The 26,046-nt window shown below is 43.9% G+C and overlaps 1 protein-coding gene and 1 long non-coding RNA gene across 2 annotated transcripts; one reads left to right on the plus strand and one right to left on the minus strand.

Annotated features, from left to right (window-relative positions):
- Positions 1 to 14,991: 14,991 nt before the first annotated feature.
- Positions 14,992 to 17,662, minus strand: LOC137844623 (uncharacterized). The gene is made up of 2 exons (XR_011089957.1): positions 17,514 to 17,662; positions 14,992 to 15,963 (listed from the first exon to the last, which is right to left on the minus strand). It is a non-coding gene; the product is annotated as an uncharacterized lncRNA (long non-coding RNA).
- Positions 17,663 to 22,858: 5,196 nt separating this feature from the next.
- On the plus strand, positions 22,859 to 25,434 carry HOXB13 (homeobox B13). The gene is made up of 2 exons (XM_068661097.1): positions 22,859 to 23,568; positions 24,353 to 25,434. The coding sequence occupies exons 1-2, from the start codon at positions 22,968 to 22,970 to the stop codon at positions 24,604 to 24,606; spliced, it is 855 nt and encodes a 284-aa protein (XP_068517198.1). The 5' UTR covers positions 22,859 to 22,967; the 3' UTR covers positions 24,607 to 25,434.
- The last annotated feature ends 612 nt before the right edge of the window (positions 25,435 to 26,046 follow it).

A 26,046-nucleotide genomic window follows, 5' to 3' on the forward strand; every position in this document is an offset into this window, starting at 1 on the left:
CACGCAGAGGGTGGTGAGGCACTGGATCAGTGAAGTTGTGGATGCCCAATCCCTGGAATTGTTCAAGGCCAGGCTGGATGGGGCCCTGGGCAACCTGATCTAGTGCGTTGCATCCCTGTCCATGGCAGGAGGATTGGAACTAGATGGTCTTTAAGGTCCCTTCCCACCCAAGCTATTCTATGATTCTGTGAACTTCCAACATAACAGTAGAAACCTTTCCTGAACTAGACAAAGATTAATATTCTGTGCTGGAGGAGAGCACATCGTTCTGTTTCTGTTAAACTAGTGCTGGAAAATAAATATGGAAAAATACCCAATTGTCACTTAAAACTTTTCTAAGTGTGGAGAGTGGAGGGAAGGTTGTCCTGATTTTTCACCATTATAAGTGCCTTACAATCCTATTTTGCTGTTACAGTAAGTTGCAAAAGATTGAAAAACTAGGTCTAGAAAATCTACCTTAGAAAGCAGCTTTAATGCAATTATTTCATAACTTTTAAAGAGTCTCTCTATTCTGTTTTCCTCCTCATAGTTACGACAATTTGCAGCCCAATAGCATAGCAAGGAAATACAGACATATCTGCAAACTAGACTTTGGCTGTCAGTGGAGAAGCAACTTGTCACCAAAACTGCGGACAAAACCTGGGCAGGATAGGATCTGCCAGGTCTACATCTCAAGGGTAACCACTCCATTCCATGTTTCAAGATTGCTGTTCTGTCACTGAGCTACTGTTTTAATATCCAGTTTAGCCTTGCTTTGATGTGGTCAGTCAGCCATCAATAGTATTCACTGGTCATTTTCTTCAGATTCATCACTGTCAAAAGAATTCATCACTGTCAAAACAAAAATGTCTACTTTACATGTTACTGCGTAAACTCTTGTTCAGGAATGGCTTCTAATATTTTGAGATGGAATCGCCTTGACAAGAATTCAGGCTATTCAGGATAGACAAATTGGGCAGGGAAAAGTTTATCCCTCATGAGTGAATGAGCACTTAAGCAATACTCCTTTTTCATGAGTCTGGTTAAGCCCTATTGTGCAGTTCCTAGCATTCTCTCACCGAAGTGTTTTTAATTGATATTTAAGTCATGTTCCTAATGAAGTCTAATATACAAACCTCAGGAAGCCTCAAGTTGTTTGAACTTCTAATAATTTTAGAGGAAGAACCTTAATTTACTCTGGTTTATTGTTCACATTTAGACACACTTTATTTTAAGGGCTAAATTTGCTTGACTTTGCATTGACTTTATTGTTTTTTAGGGAATGTATCAAGAAAATAATGAAACTCCATGGAAATCTGAAAAACAGCAATAAAGGGGAGGGCAAATGGAGTCTCTGGCTTGTTGAAAGAGAAAGTAGGAAATCAGATCCTCTTGAGCAGGAGATAGGCTACACTGACCCATAGGCTCCTTTTATGTTGTTAGTGTTTCATTCCTTCAAACATTCATGCTTGAAGTGAATTTCAAACACATAGTGAGTTGAATGAAGAATAGCTAAGGCTTTAAATCAAGTGAGAACACTTCCAATGGTGCAGACCCAAGTTCTGGTCTGGTCAGCGTTAGGGACATAAGCCCCAGTAATGGACATTTACAATATCTTTCCTAGCTCTGTATTAGCTGGGCTAGACCATGCTGGAAGCATATCCGGAATAGGAAAGAGTTCAGGGGAGACATTTAACTAGGCTTTGTAACCTCTGTTCCAGTGGTTAATTAGTTACCTGTGTTGTTCATGTGTTTCAAGCAATTTTAGAAGCAAATTGGTTTCATGTTCTCCTTCCCAGACTTTTATGATTGGTAGATATAAGTTTGATCTGAAGATTTACATGCTGGTGATGTCCTGTGAAACTCTGAGGATGTTTGCCTTTAATGAGGAACTTACACATTTTGCTGTTTCAGCATTCTCTGACCCTTTGCATAATAGCTTCATAAGTAAACAAGCCTATTAGCAGAAGTTAATGACAGTTCAATACATTGCAACCAGAAATATAGAGAAACCATAATGGTTTGACTCCAAAATATCATTCTCTTGAGAATGTCCAAGCACTTTATAAATGCTCATGACTTGTCTTTGTAGCATCGGAGTACCATAAATAAAATTATGCATGAAATATTTGAGCAGATTCTCTAGTAGAATACAGCATGTGTTATATTATCCAGATCCATGCTGAATACAAGTTTTAGGCCTGTTAATACTTCTATAAATACATATCTAATTGACTTTTTGCATAATTTTGGTACTTTTTTATGAAATATTGTGGGGGAAAAAAGGTAGTAATAAGACATTAAACTCTGGAAGGAAAAAAAAAATGCCTACATGATATTTTCTTTTTCTTTTTCGTTATAAAATGATATTTTATAACGATATTTTCGTTATAAAATGAAATCATAGTTTTGTTGATGTCTGGAAAAGGTTCTGATACGTAGTTCTGGATCATTCTAACACAGAATTAGCTCTACTAATAAGTAATTTTAGAATGGGACCTGACTGAGGAAGAGGGTTATCTTCAATTGAAACTGCTGATTTCTTAGAAGTGATAGAATTGGAATGCTGATGAGATTGCAGTGTAGTGAAATTGAAGCTGTTGAGCCTCATTTATTGTGTTCTTTAGAGTAATGGGATCAGTATAGAGCTGATCATACTCAGTGCCATTAAATCTTTTGTGCTTAATTAAGATGCTTTGTATATTACCTAGTGTGACCAGGATCATGTAGAAAAGAAGGGAGGTGGCTAATACCTTTCTAACCCTGTATCTTGTTCATTCATTTATAGATAATGTTTGCTTGCATCTGACAAATTATTCCATTAACAAGAACAGTGTTAATTCTGCTAAAGAAGAAGACGCTGGTGGTAAGAAGTAAAAAGGAGAAAACATTTCTAAGCTACTCTCAGAGAGGGTAGTATTTACTTTTTCTGGTACATCTTCATATGCTTGATTTAGGTCTTCAAAGTATTTCTTTATGTTTCTCCAATGCAGCATATTTTTTGCTGTTGAATTCATCAAGTGAAGAAATTCAGATAAGTTACAGAATTGGACACCAAAAGCAGGGAGGAAAACTTGCAAAGGGGAGTTAGGACTCAAACTTGACAGCAACACTGGATTTGTTTCAGTTTTTCTCTTAAGACTAAATGCTTACCTAGCTATGGATTTATATCATGAGATATTGCTATTCCTTCCAAACTTTGCTTGTAATCCTAGATCATTGTGCTGCAACAGCTCTACATCTTCACATCTTCAGTGTATTTGTTATCATTGTCCGCTGTGATAGGTAGTTTTACATTAGTTTACCTAGACATAATATTTTTCCTGTTGTACACATTTCTCTTGAAATGTTACTTCTGTTTCCTTCCTTCTAAATACTGAAATCCCTTGCATTTGTCTAGTTCTGCTTAACATCTCATCCTTTGCTAACAAAATTTAAATGTTATCTGTTCATAGCAGCAAAACTCTTAACAGTACTAGTTTCTCAGCTGCAGTGCTGTGATTTTGTGAGGCTTAACAGTTGTAAGACAATCCAGGAGTATAGGTTTCTTCTTTCCATTTGCCTTAGAATTATAGTCTTAGAATATCCCAAGTTGGAAGGGACCCACAAAGATCATTGAGTCCAACTCAATGCTTCCCAAAAGTCTTTTCTGCACTAGGAAACAAGATTGCTATCACTCTGTAATAGTTCATGCAATGGAAGTTTCAAGGCATGAATGCAGCTTTAGTGGTATAAAGAAACTGTATACAGATTGATTGCAATGTTAGGGTAGAAATACACCAGTTCAGTTGTATTTGTGTTAGCAAAGTTTCCAGTGTTTCACCATTTCTAGGAAACTGTCCACTTTTAATAACTCTGTACAGAAATGTGGCTGTGATACCTACCAGATATGGCCAGATATTAGCAGATACTGTTGTTAAAACATTGAGATCAGCACATTCTATTATGAAATACAACTATCACATCTGCCTCCCTAATTACATTGGGGTAGTGTAAAACCCCTGTATTTGAAATACAGGGGTTTTATGTTATCTTGATTCAAAAATTCAAGCCCTAATTTCTTGAGGTAAGAACCCTGATAAAATGTCTACTTGACCTAAATATGTTCATGTATTAACTGGTCTCTTTTTCAGCATGTTGGTTGCTGTGATCAGTCTCTCTTTTAACACCAGTTTTGAATTGTTTTGGTTATCCTCTAGGACCTCCTGCAGTTACCAGAGAAGAATGGCTCTTGGGTGACCGGCAGAGGGGGATAGACTACACTGAATCAGTGTGAAAACGGCTTGAATTGTGCTCCAGGACACATGCATAGAACATTTCTTGCCTGCAGGAGTCCTCACAGTTGTGGACAGCTTCATTCAAGTTCTTTGCATACAGAAGTATTTCAGAGTTAGCCATTACCCAGTGTGGAGTTTACCTGCTAATGGAGAGTGTAGCCTGTGGTTCTCAGAGGACAGTAAGATAATAACAGTTCATCCTCTTCTACACCTAGCAAATACTAGATTGGCATCAATTTAGGTTGGATATTAGGAAAAACTTATTTACGGAAAGGGTTGTTAGGCATTGGAATGGGCTGCCCAGGTAAGTGGTTGAGTCACCATCCCTGGAGGTCTTTAAAAGGCATTTAGGTGTAGAGCTTAGTGATATGGTTTAGTGGAGGACTGGTTAGTGTTAGGTCAGAGGTTGGACTAGGTGATCTTGAAGGTCTCTTCCAACCTAGATGATTCTGTGATTCTGTGAACTCTACATTCAGTCTCAGGCCTTAATTTCAAACTGTGTGTGTCACTCTTTAGTTCCCTTTTTTCCATATATAAAACAAACAAGCAAACAAAAACAGATGGTTTCACTGCTTTTTGTTGTTGTTGATTTGAGGAATGTCAAGAACATGCTGGATAAGAAGGCATCTTTTTCAGCTCAAGTGACTTGTTTGAAAGTCCTTGGTGAAACCAACAGAAAAACTACAGTTTTCCTGTTACCTCAGACCTGTAGATACAGGGACAGACGAGCATAGTACATCTCCCAACGTGGCTCCATGCAACTCTATCACCTATAAAACATCTAACTTTCTAATACAACATACCTACTGTGTTCTAGATGAATTTAATTAATTAAATGTGAATTTAATTTATATACCGTTTGAGACAGGCACATGAGGAAGTCAGATTAGCAAGTGAAAAACACTCAGAGAACTATATTCACAGTGTTTTGTTGTGTTTTGTTTTGTTTTTCCTGGTCCTCTAAAACATTAATCTCCTTATGAAAATGCCAAATGACTTGTGACAGCAGCATACCAGTTATTTGATGCAAAAAATGTTATTGTGTGCACTAAGTTACAAGCCGTGGAAGCCACAAAGAGGAGAAGGAGAAACTATGTGGTAATATCCATCTGGCCAAGAAGCCAAGAACTATCACCTTCCATAAGTATTCTGCAAATAATAGGCACTAGCCATCCAGGAGTGAAATGCATTCATTGAAGACTAGCACATTTCAGTGGTCCTGTTCTCTTGTTAGGTTTGACTTCAGACTGTAGGAACAATGTGAGTTAGCAGGTGATTTTTCTTCCTCTGGTTCAATATTGTATCCTTAGTAGCCTATTTACATATGCTAAGGCAAACTGTCAAAAGAGCAAACAATTCCTAATTTTAATGTAAAAATTGTTTAGGAATGAAAGATTGAACACTGCTAAGGGGGAACTGCTTTGATTTGTGCATGAGATGATTAATCAGCAATATTCAGCATATGATAACTGTCTCAGAAATGATGCATTGATGTGGTAGAAGCTGTAGTTAGAAGGGAAAACCTTGACAAGGAAGGTGCTAACTTCTGATGTTGTTTTTTTTTTGACCATCATGTCACTGGAGACAGTATAGGACAAATATACTGTAGCATCTGAACTTAAGCAAACTAGGGAAGTTAAAACAGGATGGATGAAATGTATTGAATCCAGCAGTCTTCCATGCTCTTCCCCGAGAGTTTGCTGTCCTTAAATCATCGGCAACTGAATAGATCATCAAGCAAATTATGTCTGTCTAAAATTCAGCTTTATGTATTACAGTAAATTGGAATCAGGAATGGATTGTGTTCATATGCAAGTTATTCAGTAGCTCAAAGCACAGGTTTAATAGAATCCACGGGAGAAGTGTCACAAGCCAGCAGGAATGGGTTTTTTGACTTTCATCAAATGATTTTAGTCCACTTCCAAAGCATGTATCTGTTCCGCAGTCTTACAGGGGTAAAATGGAGTAGTCATTCTCAAACTGCAATGTCTTTATGAGCACATATAGTACCTAGGCAATTTAAGATGATAAGCAAGTACCACTAAAATTATAAAGAAGTACTTCTTTGCATGGAGGTTTATAGCATGGAGGAGCAACCTAATTTAGGAACCCCATCGTGTGGTGATAGCTGAGCTATCTTTAATTTATTTCACTGACAAATGATCATGCATGTGCATGGCTGGTCCTGGCTTTACTGTTTCCTAAATCTGAGTTAGGTTGTTTAAAGCTTCAGTCTGCGGTGTAGATATGAAAAAAATAAAATCTATTTACAAGGGAAGATATGTACAAAAAGAATACATACATCTATTATTCTTCATAAGACTGTAAAGAATATAAAACCAAATACAATAATGTGGTATATTAGGGTTTCACTTCTCAGGCTCACAAAGAGTAAAGGATAGAGGCCAAAATGAAGAACAACTGTGATCCTGTAAGTATGGGGGTATGAAAGGGCTTATTTATATTGTTCCATTGGGGGTTGTTCATTTTGCACTTAACTCTGTTAAGAGAGCAGTCAACTACTTGTAAATAAGCCCTTCCTTGGCCTAGTTTTCATCTGATGAGAGGCAAAAAGACCTCATATATCTCTTCATTTGATAGGGTGATTTCTTTTTCAAGCTCAATTTCAGTAAATATACTTTCATTTACTATGTATTAACAAAAATGTTGATTATTCATATTAATACTCACTACAGATCCTCTGGTTATCCAGAAAATGGCGGTAAGGTGAGTGGATGAGTAATGGAATGGCTGCTGCTGGGGCTCAAATATAGGAAATGTAAGTAATGCTTATTAGATAACACACAGGTCTGTTGTGGTTGTGCATAGATCTGTCACTCTGTCTCACTTGTAAGTTTCAAATATTTGTGATTGGTCAAGAACAAGCAAATTGGTTTTATCATTTTTTATTTTATTTTATGCACACTTTTCAGCAGATGAGGAAGCACTGTCCTTGTCCAAAGTACTTACAAGATCTGCCCTAATAAGAGAAAGCCTTAAGGCTATGGCTTCATGTTTCTTCTACTAGCAACTGAACAAATATAACCCAGTGTCTCATTCTACCTGATCTTAATCCTTGTGTCCAGAGTTTACTGCTCTGTTAATTGTATCAGTTTGGTGTTCAGTACTCATGCCACAAAATTAATCTGTGTAATGATGTTATAAAAATGCTGAAAAAATAACCTGGGCTTTTTATTTTTTCGGTTGTGATTTTTAACAATAGCACTTTGCAGATCTCCTTTAGATGTAACTACAGACAATGTTAAGTTGTTCACTGTTCAATTGTTTTTATTCGCAGTGGGTAGTCATTCAGGGAATGTGGGGAGCAAGCAGCTGACTGAGGAAGGAAGGAGAACCTCAGCATTAGCTCTACCCTGCAGAATTCTAACATGAAACAAAATTAAAAGCTAATCAGTGTCTCATCCTCACTTTTTTAATTTTTTAACAGTAGCTAAGTTTGTAACATAGACTGAGTGGATGTTCTCCATTTTATCAAGACAGAATTTAGCCTATGCAAGTTATTTGGCTTTGTGAGACAGATGAGTCTGTGTTTCAAGGAGGACCATTCTAATGCAAGATGTCTTTAAAATATTAATCTTTTAATATATTTTAATAGAAGTTTTACTAGAAATTAGGATACCCATCCCAAAACTGGTCTACTTCCAATAAAGAAATACAGTACAATGTATTGGAAACTACCACATACTTTGTACATATTTAATCAGTTCACTGTGAGAAGAGAAGTGGTTGTATGAGCCTGGAAAGTAATCATGAGTTGCCTCCCTGTGTTTTTTGTAGTAGCTAGATTCTTGGTGCAATGATCCGCTGTCCTGTGCCCATGCAGTGGAAGATAGAGGGATTTTTCAGTTGAAATGAGATCTGCCTACAGAAAAGGTGGAAGGATAAATTCTGCTTTTTCCAGAAGCCTTCTAAAGACTGGAAGAACGTTTAAGTGTAAAGGAGAAGGGAGAAGCACTAATTCAACATAATAACTAAAGGCATTCTGAACAACAACTGTGTAAAACAGGCTTGAGGGGCAGTGATCAAGGCTAGTATGTCTTCCTCGTATCCTTCAGTTCTGGAACCAAATATCCATGCAGAAATAAAGTAAGGCATATTAGAAACACTGACTATACAAAGTATCACCAATAGGTTGGGAGAATATGGCTATGACAGTATTGTGGGTAGGAAAACTGAGACACTGAGTTTGATGCAAGTTGGCAGAGGTGCTTATCTACGTTGTTGGACCTCTCTCTAACTTTCTCTGTGATCCACCAAGTGAGGAACAGAACCAAGTCTCTTATGCTCTCCAATATGGAGTAGATAATAACCTGTTTTTGGTTCCTGCTTCAGCTTTTAACAGCACAGGCTTGGATCAGATAGCAAAGATACCCCTTAGTGGTTTTAGCTCTTACTGACTCTTAGGCAATGAGAAATCCCATAACATTCATTTCTGCAGCCTTGTTCTGACCAATTCAGAGTTGATAATGAACCTCCACAGTGTTGTAGGATACATTCAGTCCCTAAGTCAGCTCTTGCCTTTTAATTCTGGAAGAATGAGTTCCACACAGTTATTTTTCTGAGTCATCTGTTTCAAATATAAGACGTTCTGTGTCTACAAAAGTCTGTTTACAAGCTGTATGGTTCTTCATTGTCTTGTGCCACTGTGAAAAAAGCAAAGGGATACAGAACTACTTCTTTCCTTTTTGCTTCAACAGTGGTATCACTTAGGTATTATAATGGCCAGATTTGTAAATATAGTCAGGAAACAGCAAATCAAAGCAGTTACTATCAGAAGAACTGGATTTTTGAAACACCTTCAGTGTGCCATACAGGACATGGACCACTGAGTTAGGACAGGATGGCGTATCCTTGAGAGCAGGTGCATTGGCAATGTACTTGCTATACAAGAGTTTAAATGGGAAATGGTCATTTCTACATAACTGCTAAATGCTTAAAAATCTGTCCAAGCTGTTGCAAAAGCTTAATCCTTTGAAAGCCCCTTAGAAATAGTCCTCCAGGTTGTGAATATTTCTGAAAAGTCAGATTGCTTCAGTTAAATAAAAATGTCCAAATGAGAATTATAATCCTTTAAATATCTGATCAAAAGAGACTATAGCAACTGCACCTTTTCACTTGGCAGAAAACCAGCCAAGCTCATATTACAAAAATAAGCCACTGTCCACTTGATCTGGCTGCAAAGCACATTTTCAATAAGTTTATGCTCTAGCAAGCTGTATCAGTTTCATCTCAGTAGATCTGATGGTTATTGAACAGTGTTCAATGTTCTGGAGGGTGCCAGGCACATAATTGTTTTTACAACACTGTAAAATGAATCAGACTGAAATTAGTGTCACTCAGCAGAATCTCTTTCATTCCCTTTAAATTACTTAATCTGAGGGTTAATCAAAAAGAAAATGAAGTTTTGACACTGCCCTTCAGCTAAGGGCAAGTACAGGTTCAGTTGCCTTTGGCTGTGAAGTAGTATTTTACCATATCTGCACTTGTACATGAGCAACTTTGCTGCTACTCACGGGGGACAAGGAGGAGGGGTGCTGTCCTTTGAGTGCTTCCCACTTAAACATCAAATCTGCAGAAAAAGGAGGCTGATATCATTTTTTATTTTAATTCCTGTGAAATGGGAGATAGCAAAGAGGAGTTGCAGGAAAGATGGGGAAAAGGGTATTGCTGAAGGAATATTCTCACAAGAATAAGCAGGCAGCTTCATTGATTATAAAGCACAGAGAGGTTCTCACCCCTCCTTTAGTGCCATTTGTCCCCAGGAACTAAGATGTAAGTGAGTTGTATAGCTAGGATATCCTATTGTGTAAAAATATCAAATAGCATCTCCTTGATTTCTCTGGTATTTATTGACTTCTTGCTGAGATAAACTAAGCTTCTGTTGCTCTGCCCACTTTCAGTTGTACATTTTGGAAACAATTCCAGTAAATTTCTCTTTCTTGAAGGCTTTAATGTCTCACTGTATGTAACTATCGCTTTGTTATGATCATTCACTGTAACAGGTTTATTATTTTTCACTCTGTCACATTTTGTATGCATGCAGTTTTCAGTTTATCAGTATGCTTTTAGAACATCATCTGGCTGATGAGTTAAATCAATAACATATGGGCAAAGTAAAATGATCATAAGCTGTAATTATTATATACAGCAAATCTGTCAACTAAAGGCTTCTGAGAAATGAGGTAGGCTAGAGGATAGCTGTAGTTTCAATACTGTATAATCCCTTTACAATAATACAATCATGCAAAATGAGATTAAAGTGATTATCTGCATGTGAAAATTGCATCAGTTTCTATTCATATTGCTTTTCAGCTAGTGTGGATAATATTTGTCCTCTGGTGGCCTCAATTCAAAAGCTAGTGGCATAACAAGCCTCAGCATCCATTTTTCCTGCTTCCCGGAAAGAACTGGTGCATTAAAGGTATTTTGGTCCTTTCAGGTTGAGTTCAGACATCTCCTTAGTCAGCTGTTCTGCCAAGGCTAAGCTGCTGCAGGTCAGTCTTCCTCCATCCTACTAGGAGCTAATCAGTTAATACAATTTTCATGCAATCCTATCAACATGGGTGACCCTGCCTGGTGCCAGATACCAAACTGTAAGTTGCTGCAGTCCAGCACAAGCAGTATGGACAACCTACTGCAGGTTTAGGGTGGGACATGATCACCTAACAAAAGGAAGTATGTGTACCACCAGAAGACAAACCCACACCAGCTTTAGAACAAGTATAATTAGGAATAAGAGCAGAATAAGAGAGGCCAGGAGCCAAAACATTTGCTCAGCATTTTTCAGGGGCATGTAATTCCAGATAGTAGCCTGTATAAGAAGGTGCTGGTCTCCGCTTGTGTGCATGAATGAGCTGTGCTGTTCCCAAGGCACATCTCCTGTGTTGGGAACATGTGATTCAGGTTTAATTAGTTCCAGCGCATATGGGACGGCTTGTTTCATTACAACATATAACTGAAGATTTATATTCTAGCAGAGACAGGGAGGGATGTAGCTTGTGGAGTGCTCTGACTCTTTTCTGATGAAACCATTCTAGATTTCCTTCCCTGCAGCATAGCCAGAAAAGGCATTGTGTCAGCCGCGGTCTAAAATACTTGGGATATTATACCTGAAAAGTGTAGGGGCCAAGGTGAGGTAATACAGATGAAAACCCTTTATCTGGGTACCAATATTATGATATGAGGAAGAAGTATTTTATATATTTTAAGTATACTTATATAATTTTAAGTAAATTATATTTTTTTATATTTCAGTATTTTATATTTTTTACTACTTGTAGTTAAATATGTGAACTCAAGAGAAGAGGTTATTACAGTAAGCCAGTCATGAGGAAACAGTATTTACTTCTTAATCTATTTTCTTATATAACAATCTGTAGTGTTTCTGACAAGTTTAATAGTGAATGTAAACTGTGAAGCCACTGGTGGCAATATCACAACACCCTGTTTTTAACAGTTGGGGCCTGAATACAGATATTTATTATTGCATTAAGTCATATGGGTGGTAACATTGCTAACAACCACTGAGTACCAAAAAGCAGCATTTATTGGTCCTGACATTCATAAAATGATCCAGCTCTGCCTGATGTTTTGTAGTACGTGACTAGTCAGCAGGAGAAGTTGTACATAATGACAGTGGGAAGGCAACATTAATTGCAAGCCAGCTGTCAGAAGAGTACTCTGATGTGGTGTACATACTACACAAGGAGAAAACTCAGATCTGCCTCTCCATCTGGTGAATATAAAATGATTTAGTCTCAGGTATTGAAAAGTCTATGCTATCTTGGAAATGGGAAGAAAATGACTAGCCAGGTACGGTCTCCTACTGCGTGTTCTCAACTGTATGTTCATTGTCTACTTCTTCTGCTGTAAAGAAACTATTCTGGGCAACGCTGGAAGGAGATTTGACAAAGGGAATGAATTAAACATTTTTTTAAAGAACTTTCTATTGTGAATAACTCTGGCTTTGTGAATCTTTTTTTTTTTTCTTTTCTTTTTTTCTTTTTTTTTCACCCTATGCTATGCTTCATAAATCAGAGTTACTCCCTGATTGCATTTATCAGCAGCAAGGACTGGACTAACATGAGAAGGAAGAACATAGCTGGAGACCACTAAAATGGTCCAAGACATGTTCCCCAGGAAGGCTGTGGGATATCACTGAAGGGAGGTGGATGGCAGCTTGGGTGTGCATGTCCAGAGCTGGGCATATTAAAACTACAGCTTTGAAAATCTGTGCTCTGGGTTTTTCAATGTCCAGACTTTTAAGAATATCATGCAAGCTAAAAAAACAGATTTCTGAAAATGAGGAATTTTTGAGCAAGAATCACACTGTGTAGACAACTCCAGACAGCACATAAGCATCTAGCACAAAGACACTGAGAAATGCTTCTGGGTAAGAGAAATGTACTGGTCAGTAGAAACAAGGAAAAGTAACTGGTTCAGACAGATATAAACAGTAGAAGAAATGTCCAGTTTGTGTATAACTTTTTTTAATACTGCGCATGCATATATTTTAACTTTTTATTGTTTATTGTGCTTTAACCTGCTTCAGTTTTTATATCTTGATTGTTTGATAATTAGGAAATAAGATTGATTTTCCTTGCTGAAGGACAAGAAGCTGTAGAGACTACCTCAAAATAGAATGTGAAAGGATATAAATCGTGTTGGGAAAGGTTGCTGAAAAATGCATTATTCCATTTCCATTAAGGTTTCCTGAGGACATGAATGATTCAATGGGGAAAGTTTTGAGTTCTTCCTACCAGGCCAAAGGGTATCTCCACTTTCTTCACCTCCTGGAATCTCAAGGACCCAGACCCCCATAGTTTTCTCCATGATAAAATTACTGGGAAGAAGAAAAAGGAAAAAAAAAAAAAAAAACACCAAAAACAAACAAACAAACAAACAAACAACAACAACAAAAAAAAAAACACAAGTTAGATGTGGAGGTGCTCCCATCTGAGTAGTTCACAAGCCATCCTCTGCTTAAGTGAATGGCTACATTGGCACCTTGTGGGAACTTCCCGAACCCCAGAGTCCCCGGGGAGAGCAGGGGAAGGGGCTGCACGGGGAAAGACCGGAGCTCTTCTGGGCTCCCTCCCAAGTCGGAGGCGAGGGCTGGGTTTGGGCACCCTGCCCTGCTCCTCGCCAGGACTGTGATGTCGTCCTGGAGACGGCCAGATTCCAAATACACCCCAAAATCACCCAAATCCTCCTTTTTCCCAGGACCCAGGTCCTGCTCGATCGGTGATCTCTGTGTGGTAGAAAGCCACGACTTGACTTTTCTGGCTGGAAAAGGGTTGTTACCTGCCGGTGACAAATCTGTTTCTTTGGCTTCCTCGGGCAACGAGAAAATAGCGAGAAGGCAATTTCCCTGTCCGATAGTAGCTCTCTCTGGCTCCGCTCAGAATAAAGGAGCATCTTCAATTTCTGCTTATTTTTAATAATCCAAATAATTAACACAAAACAAATCATTTACCTTTGCAGAAGGGAACTCGATCCCTTTAACAGCCCACGAGAGAGGAGTTAGTTATTAGTGGCAGTTAAGTGTGTGCTGCCTTCCCTGCCTCTGAGGATCCTTCCCCCTTCGAGAGAGGATTTAGGGGTGGGGAGGTACCCCCTTCGAAGTCCAGCGGGGGCTGCCAGGTGCTCAGGGGAGCCTCAAGGTTGGTGGCTCCAAAATGAGCGAAGAAAAAACATTTTTCCCCAGACGATTGAGAAAATAAATAAATAAATAAATAAATAAATAAATAAATAAAAAGGTAGCGCTAAAATATTGAAAAGATAGAGGAAGGAGAGGAAAGCCTTCTCTCCCGTTCGGGGGGAATTAGTGTAATTCGGGCAACACAGGAAGCAAGTGGGAAAAAAAAAAAAAAGTAAAAACATTTCTTAACCGATTTTAGAATGATTTCTCTGCTTTGCAGTGATATCTCGGTACTTTATTATTTTTTGTTTTGATTTGATTTGATTTTGTTTTGTTTTGTTCGTTTTGGGTGTTGTTGTTTTGGTGTTTGTTTGTTTTGGTTTTTTTTGTTGCTGCTGGTGGTGGTTTTCTTTCCGGTTTGGCAAGCAGGAATAAACTAAGGGAAGAGACAGAAAGAAACCTTTCCTATCCGCTCTGTTAACTGATAGAGAAGATACTTATTTGTGAATCTGGTAATTTGCTTTCTTTCCGAAGTCGGCAAAGGCACCTCGCCGCAGCCTCGCACCCGGCCACACACAGCACTTTGGGTCCACGCAGTGCTGTGCTGCCCTCGCGGCAGCTTTGCACACACTTCGGGTGTACACATCTGAGTTACAGGTATTAAATAAATGTTAGCAATTATAATTGTTAGCAATTATAATAATAATACATAAAATGCATTAATAATTAATATTTTAGTATTTTTCAATACTACCATTATTGTATCAATATTAACACTTCATACTAATTTAATACTTGATGACAATGTTTAAGTTGCACGAACCTCTCAGGAAAGCTCGTTAGGGGATATTGGGTCTTTAACTGGAGAGTCTTAATTGTTATATCTCCATTGGTCAGAGAGGAATGCAGTGGTTTCTACCCTCGTGGGACACTCAGTGCTCTGTGTCTCAACCAAGGGGATAAAGCAGCAAGTTCAGGAGGAGAAATCCGGGTGGGGAACGGGCTCACGGGGTCTCCGGGACGGCGTGAGACAGTCCAGTGTCCTATCATTCAGTCAACTCTTGGGCTGGAAAAATAAAATATGTGGAGAGTTGGCCGTGGCAACACTTGTTCCGGCCAGTTTGCCACAGAACTCGCATAGATGTGATTCTGCAGGGAAACAGCGAAAGAAAAATGCAAGGAATTTCCTTGCCTTTTGGAAAAACGAGTTAAAAAGTCTCCGGCATTGAAGAAGGACGTTAAGAGCAGTGATTATTAAAACCTTTAGCCTGCTCTGCGACAATGGAGATGTGTGTTCCTGTACCACCACTGACTAATTCAGTGACCGGATTTCTTTAGCTGAGTAAGATGCGTAGATAGGAAGAGTCAACTAATGTTATTATTTATTTATTTTTAATTAACTGCCACTGCGGTAAACTTTCCAGAGTGATGTCTTCAATCCTAAAGCAACTACCACCTTAATCAACAGGAACTGCTTCCTCTGCCGTTCTGACCTGAGCTTCTGATCCAGCTTCCCTCGTTGTGCGCTGAAACCTGTGGGGCTTTGAACTGAGTTCAGACGGCCAGAGTTGCCTGAGAAATCTCCGCTGGTGCCAACAGCTAGCAGGACTAGGGACAGGAGCTCCCGTCATCTCTCCCAAGACAGAAAAGATGGGGAGAAAAGCGATTTCAAACATCGGTATCAGGTAATGATATCTCCTTGCGTTTTACCCTTTGGAAAAGGATAGAATTGCGTTTCTGCAAAGCGTAATATAAAGTATCCGACCCTATGCGGCTTGTAAACCAATAATCCCTCCATTGTATTCAAGCATGGAACTTAACGTAGCCTGGCACTAGTTGTAAAGAAACAAATCACTAACCCATCGGCTGATACTTGGCGTCGTATTTTCCACCATTCTGGTAAGTATCATTTGGGTGCTTAATTGACTCATAGCAGCGCATTGATTCTCCAAACTGGTTGGACATCAGCTGAATAGTCCTAGCAGCCGGGACGTGTCACAGCGTTTAAGCGGCAGCATCTGAAGCCTTGTCCGAGTGAACTTGTCGCTGAAAATGCCAGGAGGTGGATTTGGATTTCGGCTTTCATTTAGGGTTAAAGCTGTTTAGGTCCCGGACCCTCAGCGCCCCCGGAGCCCGGCTGCAGCCCGGGGCAGGAGGCGGCTTTGGTCCTTCCCCCGCTGCCTCCTCCCGCCTGCTCCCCGCTGAAGGCAGCGGCCGGGCTGGGCCGCCCGGCCGGTAAGGACGGGGGCGGAGCGGGGGGAGAGGGCGACCTTTGAAACCTCCCCGCTCCCTCCGGCACCCGGGCGTCCCGCGGGCAGAGCCGGGGCAGGGGCAGGCCCGGGGCCCGCGGAGAGGAGAGAGACGCGAGGGACGAGCGGGCGAAGCGGTGGGAGGAGGAGCCCGGGGTGAAGCGCGGCCGCCGCCGGGGTTGATCGGGCGGGGAGGCTTCGCTGCCCGCCCCGTCCGGTTTAACCGCGGGGCTCTCCTCCTCCCCCAGCAAGGGGGGCGAGAGAGGCGAGGGAAATCAGAGCAACATCGGGGAAGGGGAGCTCTGCAGACCCAGCCCGGCCTCAAAGTGTATACAGCGATGCGCGTCTCACGTTGTAGTCTTGGTCCTTCCCTATCGCTATTCCCACTTCACACCTGATCTCAAACTATACGCAAGAGCTGAGGTGGAGACAGGGGAGGAGACCCTGCTCTCAATCCTTAATCTGCTGAATAAGTAAAAATACACTGAAACCCACTGGCACTGGGGATGTCGCTCCGTGTTGCCCGCAAGGCTGCAGCCCGGGATGCAGTGGAGCCAGTCCAGTCATGATGACTGGGGTCTTTTCATGCTACAGTCATCTATTCTCATTGGGAATCACCTTATGCCACAATGCATGTGTCTGACTCTCCAACCTAGACTTCGCAGGGTGGGTAGGGAAGGTAGGAGAGACCTCCCCAGATCTGGCCTGGCAGTGGCAATGACAGCAGTGAAGGCAGTGCAAGAACCTGCTTCCCTGTGACTGCAGTAATATCTACTAATGAAAGTAGATATATACTAAGACAAATGTCTCCCAAAAAACTTGTTGTGGTTTTTGCTCTAGCCAGGGGACACTGAGTTCACCCCTGTGCTTATAGGTAACTCTCCTTAGGCACTATCGATCCACCACCTAACTCAGGAAGGCAGAGTAAGCCTGAGTCAATCACCTGGCCACTTTTTGGATATATACAAATCTCTCCTAGCAGTGCAGGTAAAAAGCATACACAGTTCAGCCAAAATATATATATATATATATATATATATATATAGTCCCAGATTTCCACTGACTATGAAGTGCCACAACCTGTACACTGGTTCATACCCCCGATATTTTTTCTGCTCTGAAGTCCATAGCCCCAAAGGCCTGGATAGTTTTGCCATGAATAGCAGGAAGTGTAATTCCCATTGCTATGGGCACTACAGGGTCTGAGGACCTCAGTCACCATCCTGCTTCCATCACCACCTCTGTGTCCAGCCTGAGGCTGAAGCAGCCATCACCTATCTTGCTTGATTTATGATCCATCCTACTGAACTCAGTAAGACTTTCCTGAATATAGGACGTGAATCATACCTGGCACATGAGTTAGAGCCTGGCCATTGGTGGAGATCACCATGTTGGTGGCTTGATCCAAAAAACAAAGGTCCCATGTTTAGCTTTCTGCCCTAGAAAGAAATCTCTGAATTATCAGAGAAGCTAGAATTGAAAGTGATCAATTGCAATGGAGCCTGGATAGAGAGGAGACACGGTCCCACCTGGGAATCAAAGGCATAAAGAGCTTCAACAGCTGCAGTAAATTTGGGCAGATCTCTGCAGTCAGAGCTCTACTGCAGCCCCACAGCCCTCCTCATCAACAAACTTGCCTATAGGGAAGGGGATTACTCTGGTTCCCGCCTCCAGGCTGCCCTGGTAGCAGCATGCCTGGTGTCGGAGAGCTGCTCCTGACGTGTCTGGATAACCACCTAGGTTCACCTTCCTCAGAGGGATCCCAGTCTTGGGCACATTTTTTAGAACAAGTCTCAAACTACTCCTGATTCCACCCAAAATTTGCCTTATTGTGAGCCCTTCCATATATGTGCCCCTTTGCAGGCTGCCTGCAGAACCCACACCCTGCTGCAGGCTCCCATCAGCAGTAGAGAGCAGCAGGGAAGTGCAAAGGAATATGACAGTTCGCAATGAATTGAACATCAGAAGCAGGGCTTAAACACCATGCACAAAATAATTCTCCTTTTATCCCACAGCTGAAATAAATTGCTTTAGCTGAGCAGAGACTTGAGGAACACCAAGTTAGTCCCTGGGGCGAGGCCCCACATGAGCAGGGCTGTGGTGCGTGCAGTGGTGGGTGCACATTGCTGGGCTCGGTGCCAAGCAGGGACACATGCTCAGGCTAAAGAGTTGCTCCATCTGGGTGGGACACTCAACAGGATGCACAGCCACAGTGCATGCTGCACGTACATGTACATGTACACACACATAGGGGTATGTGAAGGGGTTTGCAGAGATGCACATTTTGCCATATTTAAAGGAAGTGCACTTGAAGAGCTGGATTGTATATAGAGCTGACACAAGCAGGGACACGCGGGAATGTTTATGAGGCTGTTTCCAGGTCGAGGATATTCAGACATCTCTATTTGCAGCAGCAGATGCACATTCATATTTTGTATCTCTGCTCCAGGGCAGGAGCATTTGCCTCATAAGCTGTGCCCAGGACACATCCCCTCCACTTTCCTCGGGCTTCTGCCCTGCAGGAAAAGTCATCGTGGACTCCATCTATGCTTCTTCCTCTCATAGTGGGAGGAGGAGTTCAGAGTTGGTCCCCTCTGAGGTTTCAGCCTCCCTGCCTGAGGAGCTTGGTGTGGGAGAGGCCAGGGCTGCAGGACAGGATGCAGGAGATGGGCAGGGGGAAGTTGGAAGGGAAATTTTCTGAGGGAACGTCAGGGTTTGGGGCACTGACAGCTGCAGTTTTCAGGGAACCACCCAGGATTTCATTTTCATATTTTGGCAAAAGGGAGGTATAGACCCAAACTGGAGATTTCAGGTTTGACAGTCCAAGAGCAAGACACAAGTGGTGCACAGCAGCACTCAGCCTTCCAGGTTTCTCAAAGGGAAAATAAAAGGCATGGAAGAAGCCTCCAGTCAAGGCTGGGGAGGGGAGAAGAGACCTGGAGAGTTCAGGGATGGAGAGAACCGGATTAAACAAAACGCCACGAGTTTAAAGTCACCTCATATTTCACCCCAAAAAAGGGGATGTGTGCAAAAATGTGCTGCAGTGATTGTGGTGCCGGGGGCTCGGCCAGGGCTTCAGCGTGGAGTGGCAGCAATATACAGGGATAAAAGAAGCAAAGAGGAGTCAGGCCATGCTCTCTGTTCCCATGCCAGCTGATTTGTTCAAAGGATCCAAGATAAATGTGCTATAAAGTGCAGATTCTGGCCCTCCAGTCACCGGGGAGAGAAATATTCGCACCTACCACCCCTGGGCTTCCGGGGATGCCTGTGGGGTGGGAAAGGAGGGGCCGGCAGTGAAGGGAGGAAAAAAAAAAAAAAAAAAAAAAAAAAAAGATCAAAATGTTTGCCTTTATTTAATTTTTCTTCCCAGAAATATTGCCAAAATCAAAAACCAAAGAGCTGGGCTCCCTTCCAGACCCAGAATTCAATTTTCCAACAATTGATTATTTCCAAACGTTAAGTCTTTAAGTAGTTCCAATTTTTCCCTTTCAAACTGCTTGGGGGTTTGGGTTGGTTTTGATTTTTTTCCCTCGTATTTTGTAACAACGACTTCAAATTCAATTGCTTAAAAAATTCACAGACAGTAAAGAGTTATTTCAAAGCTTTTTCGGATTCCAGATGACATAAATATTAAATGGATCCTATCGAGAAAAAAATAGCAGAATAGTTGCAAACTAATAAGAGTTTTTAATAATTTTAAGCACGATTGTCGAGAGCAGAGAGGAACTGGTAACATAAATCACTCTTTTCTTTTAAAATAATAACGTTCCTTTTGCTTTATTGTGACTTAAAATATTACACTGAATTTTCTGCGTAAAATCGTCGAAGAACGGAAATGTTAGTATCAGTTTGGAAGCCACACTCAACTATTTCCACGGCAAAGTGGGCTCAAAATTTTCGCAGCATGTTATAAAGAAGAATAGCTGGCGGGAATTGAGATCTCAGAAGCACGCGGTATGACATAAATTCGAAAATCGGTAATGCCGCTAAATAAATTAGCTCAAATGCAAATTCTCGGGGAACCAGGTGGAAAGTCAAAGTCCGACGCTGCTCCTGCGGCCGCCGCACCCGCGGAAGGCAGAGGCGAGGCTGCTTCTGCTGGAGCAGCGCGGCAGGGTCCGCCAGCTGCCAACTGCCACGCACCGGCCCGCTCGAGGGTTTCTGTGAAACGGAGTGAAATCACATTTCCGAAAATTAGCGTTTCCTTTCCCTCTGTTAATGAGTGTGTCTGTGCGCGTCGGGCTGCCTGGGTGCTTCTGCTGGTGGATCCTACTCCTTTCTTTCCGCGCTTTGAATAATCAATAAATAAAAAGAAATAAAATGACGCAAACTAGCAGGAAAAGCTGCAGCCAGTCGCTTTGTCCGCGGATCCCCTTCAGTCCGGGCCACCTCGGAGGTTCCTCCCGCAAAGCCGGCGCGGGTCCGTTCCTCGCAGCCGCCGGGACCCACGAAGCAGCCCCGACGGCGGCCGCAGCTCCCGCCGCAGAGAAGCCCCCGAAGTAAACAGGCCCTTAACTTTCAACTTGGCCTTGACCTCCGGATTAAACCCGACCTTTCTGTGAAGGAGCACCGCGAGACGCGGGGGAGCTGCGGCTCCGTCGACAAATACTTAGCCGACCGTCGCGGCCGCCTTGTCCCAGCGCCCGAGCTGTGAGCGCTGGTTCAAAGCAAACGGTGAGAGGGCAGGGGCAGAGCATAAAAAGAGCGTCAAAGAAGGAGTACAGTCGTTAAACTACAGAAAGGGAAAAAAGGAGCTTTGAAATCGGAAAGGTGAAGGCTAAAAAGACAGGAGTTTTTTTTTTTTTATTTTCTTTCCTCTGTTTTTTTTTTTCTTTTTTTTTTTTTTCTTCTGGAAAAGAAAATCATCGGATTCAGCAAGACTCCGAGATTTTTAACAGAGAGCAAGAAGAGCCGAGCGAGGAGCCGAGGCTGGGGGCGCAGCTTTGCGCTGTGGTTCAGCTGTTTTCCTGCGAAACGCGGCGGGCAAGGACGCGGTGCGGGAGCGGATCTCGAAGAAACAGACCGGGACAACCCCTCTCGCAGATCTCCAGAGCTGAAAGGAGAGGTATGGGAGGAGGGAGGCAGCCTGCCGCAGCGAACGGGGCTTTTCCGCGTCGGGTTGGAAGTGATCGAGCCAGTCCTACCCCTCGGCTCGGCGAGAGCTGCCCCCGGGGCCGCAGCCCGGCCCCGGCAGGCTGAGGGCCCCTCACCCAGCGCCCCCAGACACATACACAGGTAGGAAGCCAGGGGCTTGTCAAGCCGGTGTTTTTCCATCGTGTCCATTTGGGCACCACCAAGTAGCTCCGGAACAGACACGGCGCAAGATTTACTTCCCACAAGCCTGGGGAGGTCCCCCCGGGAAGGCATTTTGGGCCCAGTAATGCTCCTATATGCCTGGCCCAGCATCACAATCCCTATTTCCTCACTTTTTTTCTGTCTCTGCGTGTGTAAGGCTGATGCAGCTCCTCCGGGAAGAAGGATCATGATTTGGTGGCCTAAAGACATGGCAGAAGGAGCAGATTTTCTATTATTTGTTAATAAGCAAGGAGAAAATACCGATTTCTTGAGTTGATCTCTTTGCAAGAAGGAAATAATCCGGAAACACTGCATGAACTCAACTGTTATTTGAGTAACTGTGGAGAAAAACAGAAACAGGAGGGAGAAATGAGGCTGTGTGTGTTTGTACTGTGAATACAGGTGATGAAAAATGCATGTACCCAAAGATTTATTAATAGGCACTTATGCACCGGCCTCATCGTATTTACTCCAAACTTTTCCATGCTGATGTAATCCCTCACCTCTACATCCATCTGTCTTTACCCCTTCTTCCTGTCTCTCCACCTGCCTGTTACTCTGGGGCCCAAAGGGGTCTCTATATTATTTTTCCACCCTCTTTTCAAAACTCTTTCCCTTTGAGCTACTTAGCTGGGATCCACACTGACCTGCAGACTAGGCCCAGTTCCACGCCAGCACTGTGCGAAGAGGCAATAGCTGTGTGTAAAGAGTTTTGTTTTGTTTTCTTTTCTTTTCACTCTTTGCAGTTATTTTTATTTCTTCTTCTGTTTTTTTTTTTTTTTTTCTGTCTGCATGGGAAAGATTGGGGTGCATATGTGTGACAATGGGACACAATCCCTGAGCATGAGTGGAGAGCAAGGCAGGGGCAGAAGGGAAGCCTTGTTCCACGACAGTGCTGGTTCTCCACAGCCTCACGAAGAGCAAAGCTGAGGGCCCAAAGGGGTCCTCAGGTATCTCCAAGTCAGGCTGGAGTTTTTGCAAGGGCAGAAACTCTCGGACCTGTGTGGGAAGAAGGGTACACCTCGCTGATAGATGGCTTTAATCTAAGCCTGTATTTTTTTACCAGGACTACTCCCCCTCACTGGTTTTGATCCTCCCACTCCCCCCCCCCCCTTAATTCCTCCCTCTACTTTTTTTGGGGGGGAGGGGGGGGCACGATGCAAGAGGCACCTCCTGTGTACCCACCTGTCACGTGTTTGGGGGTTCCTCCCGCCTCCTTCTATTGCAATAAAAGTATTTTCGCTATTTCTGCAGCCAGGGTTTATTAGGACTGGAGGGATTGGGGGGGGGAGGTGTTTTGTTTTTTTTTCCTTCCTTCTCCGTCCTTTTCCCCCCGAGCAGCAGCCAATGAGGCAGGCCCTGGCCATTGCGTCAGGACAGCCCGGCGGGGAAGGGCAGCTCTCGGCAGCTCACAGCCTTTTAAAAAGATCCGGGGACCCCCCTCGGACAGCGCCCGGGTGCTGTCGAGCAGCTTCTCCCCATGCCCCGGCCCCCGCGCCGCCCCGCATGCAGCCTCCGGAGCCCCGCGCCCCCTCGGGCCTCGAGGGGCTCCTGGCAGCCGGGGGCTTCGCAGGCGGCCAAGGCAGGGGCCTGCCCCCCGCCCCGGCTCTCGGCGGCCCTTCGCCTCCCCCCGGGATGAACCCCAGCTACCCGGCGGAGGAGCCGGCCAAGCCGTGCCTGGCCGCCCCGCCGGGCCCCACAGCCCCGCCGGGCCCCGCCGCCTCCGCCCCTTTGCCCTACGGATACTTCGGCAGCGGCTACTATTCCTGCCGCGTCGCCCGCAGCGCCCTCAAAACTGGCCCGGCCCAGGGCCCCTTCCCCCCCGAGAAGTACCTGGACCCCCCCGCGGGCAGCGAGGACTTCCAGAGCCGTCCCGCGGAGTTCGCCTTCTACCCCAGCTACGGGGCCCCCTACCAGCCTGTGGCCGGGTACCTGGACGTGTCGGTGGTGCCAGGGCTGGGCGGCCCCGGGGAGGCACGGCATGAGACGCTGCTGCCCGTGGACGGTTACCACCAGCCTTGGGCTCTGGGCGGCAGCTGGAGCGGCCAGATGTGCTGCCCCAAAGAGCAGGGCCAGGCCGGGTACCTCCTGAAATCTGCCTTTGCAGGTAAAGTCCCTGGGCTGGAGCTGCGGAAGGGCTGGGAGCGGGGAGGTGTGGGGTGCTCGCCGTGCGTGCGGGTAGCTAGGATCACAGCTTCAGATAACCTCCTGGGGAGCTGCTGCTGCAGCTCCAGTAAAGCTTGTTCGTGAGCGATTCCACTCTAGTCGGTAGGTAGGCTTCAAAACCAGCAATTTAGATTGCTGCTCTTTGCAACTCATCGCCCTCTGAGAACAGAGGCAATCGGTGATACCGTCTGGGTTCAGGAACGATCCGGGTAGCTGGGGGCCAGCCACAGTCCGCAAGCAACGGAACGGAGCTGGTTTAAAGGCTGGGTGTACGCGGTTCTGAGAATAGGAGGGCCATGCCCATGTCCCCCATCCGCTGCCCATGCCACGGCGGTGGGAGTGAACTTGCCCCGGTCCTGCTCGGCCGTTCACCGGCCCCGCGTTACGCGCTGAACCCGCGGAGCGAGCACGCGTTGAATCAGTGCACGTCACATCAGCTCTCTCACGTCGGTTGCTGTTACATGAAGTCGTGTCCCCTTCCCCCTCCCCCCAAAAAATAGTCAGATATGAATACATTTAGCGAAGAAAAAAGCTGACTTCCATTAGGAAATAAATTGTCAGGAGATAGGGAGGCTCGAGGGAAGAAATGGGGAGGCAGGGAAAAGGTGCAGCTGCTGTGAGGAAAAGCCGGTGGGAGAAGGGTGCCAGGGGCGAAGGGGTGGGGATGCCCGCCCACCCAACCCCCGGTCCTGGCATCGCTCAGACCCGTCTCTCCCTGCGCCCAGACGCCACTACGCAGCTGCCCTCCGACGGCTGCTCCTTCCGCCGGGGACGCAAGAAGAGGGTCCCGTACAGCAAGGGGCAGCTGAAGGAGCTGGAGAAGGAGTACGCCAGCAGCAAATTCATCACTCGTGACAAAAGGAGGAAGATCGCCGCCGCCACCAACCTCACGGAGAGACAGATTACCATCTGGTTCCAGAACAGGCGGGTGAAAGAGAAGAAAGTCGTCGCCAAAATCAAAAGCAGCAGCACTCCGTGAGGACACAGCCACCCCGCACAGCAGCCCCGAAGAGTCCCCGTCTGCAAGGGGACTCCGGCTCCTTCAGCGGCGAGAGCGAGCGGCGCCCGGGGCGGGCCGCACCATCCCCGCCGCCCGGTGCAGCTCGGGGCGTTGGGCACCGCTCGGCTCTGTTCCCGAGGAGTTAAACCCAGCCTCCAATGAGGGCAACTTAAGAAGATACAACGTTCCTGCCCGGTCTGCATGCAGAGGGCCCATTCGCCTTACAACGTCGCTATAGATACCGTGCTCTCCATGTCCCACCGCTTTTGTTTGAACTGCATCGTCTGGGCGTTCAAAAAAAAAACAAAACAAAATAAAAATTAATTGCTTTAATTAACCCCAAACACGCAAACTCTCGCCTCCGTGCAGGAGCGGGCTGTCCGGGGGCGAAGGGGTGGGGGATTTCACAAGGAATTTGGTCTTTAGAGAAGAAAAGCTGTACTTAGAGCATAAAAATAAAATTTCCTTAACTACAGGCAGAAGTATCAAAATGTGTGTGTATACTCCAGGTGTGTGTGTATACTCCAGGTGTGTTACATAGAAACACACGTGATTTTTTTTTATTGGTATAAACGTGCGGTTTTGCGTGAATGCACAGTACATGTGTACAACATGTACACATACATACATACATTTATGAAGGCACGTAATACGTTTTGTGCTGTTATATATAAAATATACATATAGGTATGCACATATTTAGGATTATGCTTTATTTTACCTTTTATCGTATATGATATTGGTGTTCGTGTGTTTATATATACCCAGATACCCAAACGTATGCACGTATATACATGCAATATAGTAACCAGCTATGTGGATATATATATATATATATATATACACACGTGTTTGTATACGCACATATATACATACAGTTACATGTATGTTCGTGAATATATTTTGATACAGGTAAATGCAATTCGTATAATTTCATACATGATTTCGTTTGTGCATATATACATATATTTGTATCCACATTTTCCTTCTCTTAATAATGCAGAATTATAGCGATACGTTTCATAGCATGTCTGAGATAACCTTCGTATATTACTAAATAATATCGTTTAATATAAAGAAACTCTGTGATCGTTTACAACAGCATAAATAGGGTGGAAGTACTCAAACATGCTCTCTTCTCTGCCCTTGTATTTTACGGCTTCGGGGAAGGGCTCGGTGCACGATTGCAAACCACGTACAGAATCTGTTCAATATCTCGGTGTTTAAAGGTAACGGAGTGCTGCCTTGGAGAGTCCCCGCAGCAGCATCTTGTTTAAGTCTGCTTGTAAACCCCAAAACAGCCTCTGAAAGGACGAATAAACTTCAAAACACCGTTACCACAACCCGCGTTTATTTTTATTTTTTAAAATTTTCCTTCCTTTTCTTTCACAGATTCGGAGCGTTACGTGTGCCTTAATT

The sequence above is a fragment of the Anas acuta genome, chromosome 25 (assembly GCF_963932015.1).
Source record: "Anas acuta chromosome 25, bAnaAcu1.1, whole genome shotgun sequence".
Taxonomy (NCBI): domain Eukaryota; kingdom Metazoa; phylum Chordata; class Aves; order Anseriformes; family Anatidae; genus Anas; species Anas acuta.

Excerpts from the sequence above, each read along its gene's own strand:
- HOXB13 (XM_068661097.1), top strand. The coding sequence starts at position 22,968 with ATGCAGCCTCCGGAGCCCCGCGCCCCCTCGGGCCTCGAGGGGCTCCTG. Across the intron at positions 23,569-24,352 it reads CCTGAAATCTGCCTTTGCAG|ACGCCACTACGCAGCTGCCC; the intron begins GTAAAGTCCCTG and ends CCCTGCGCCCAG.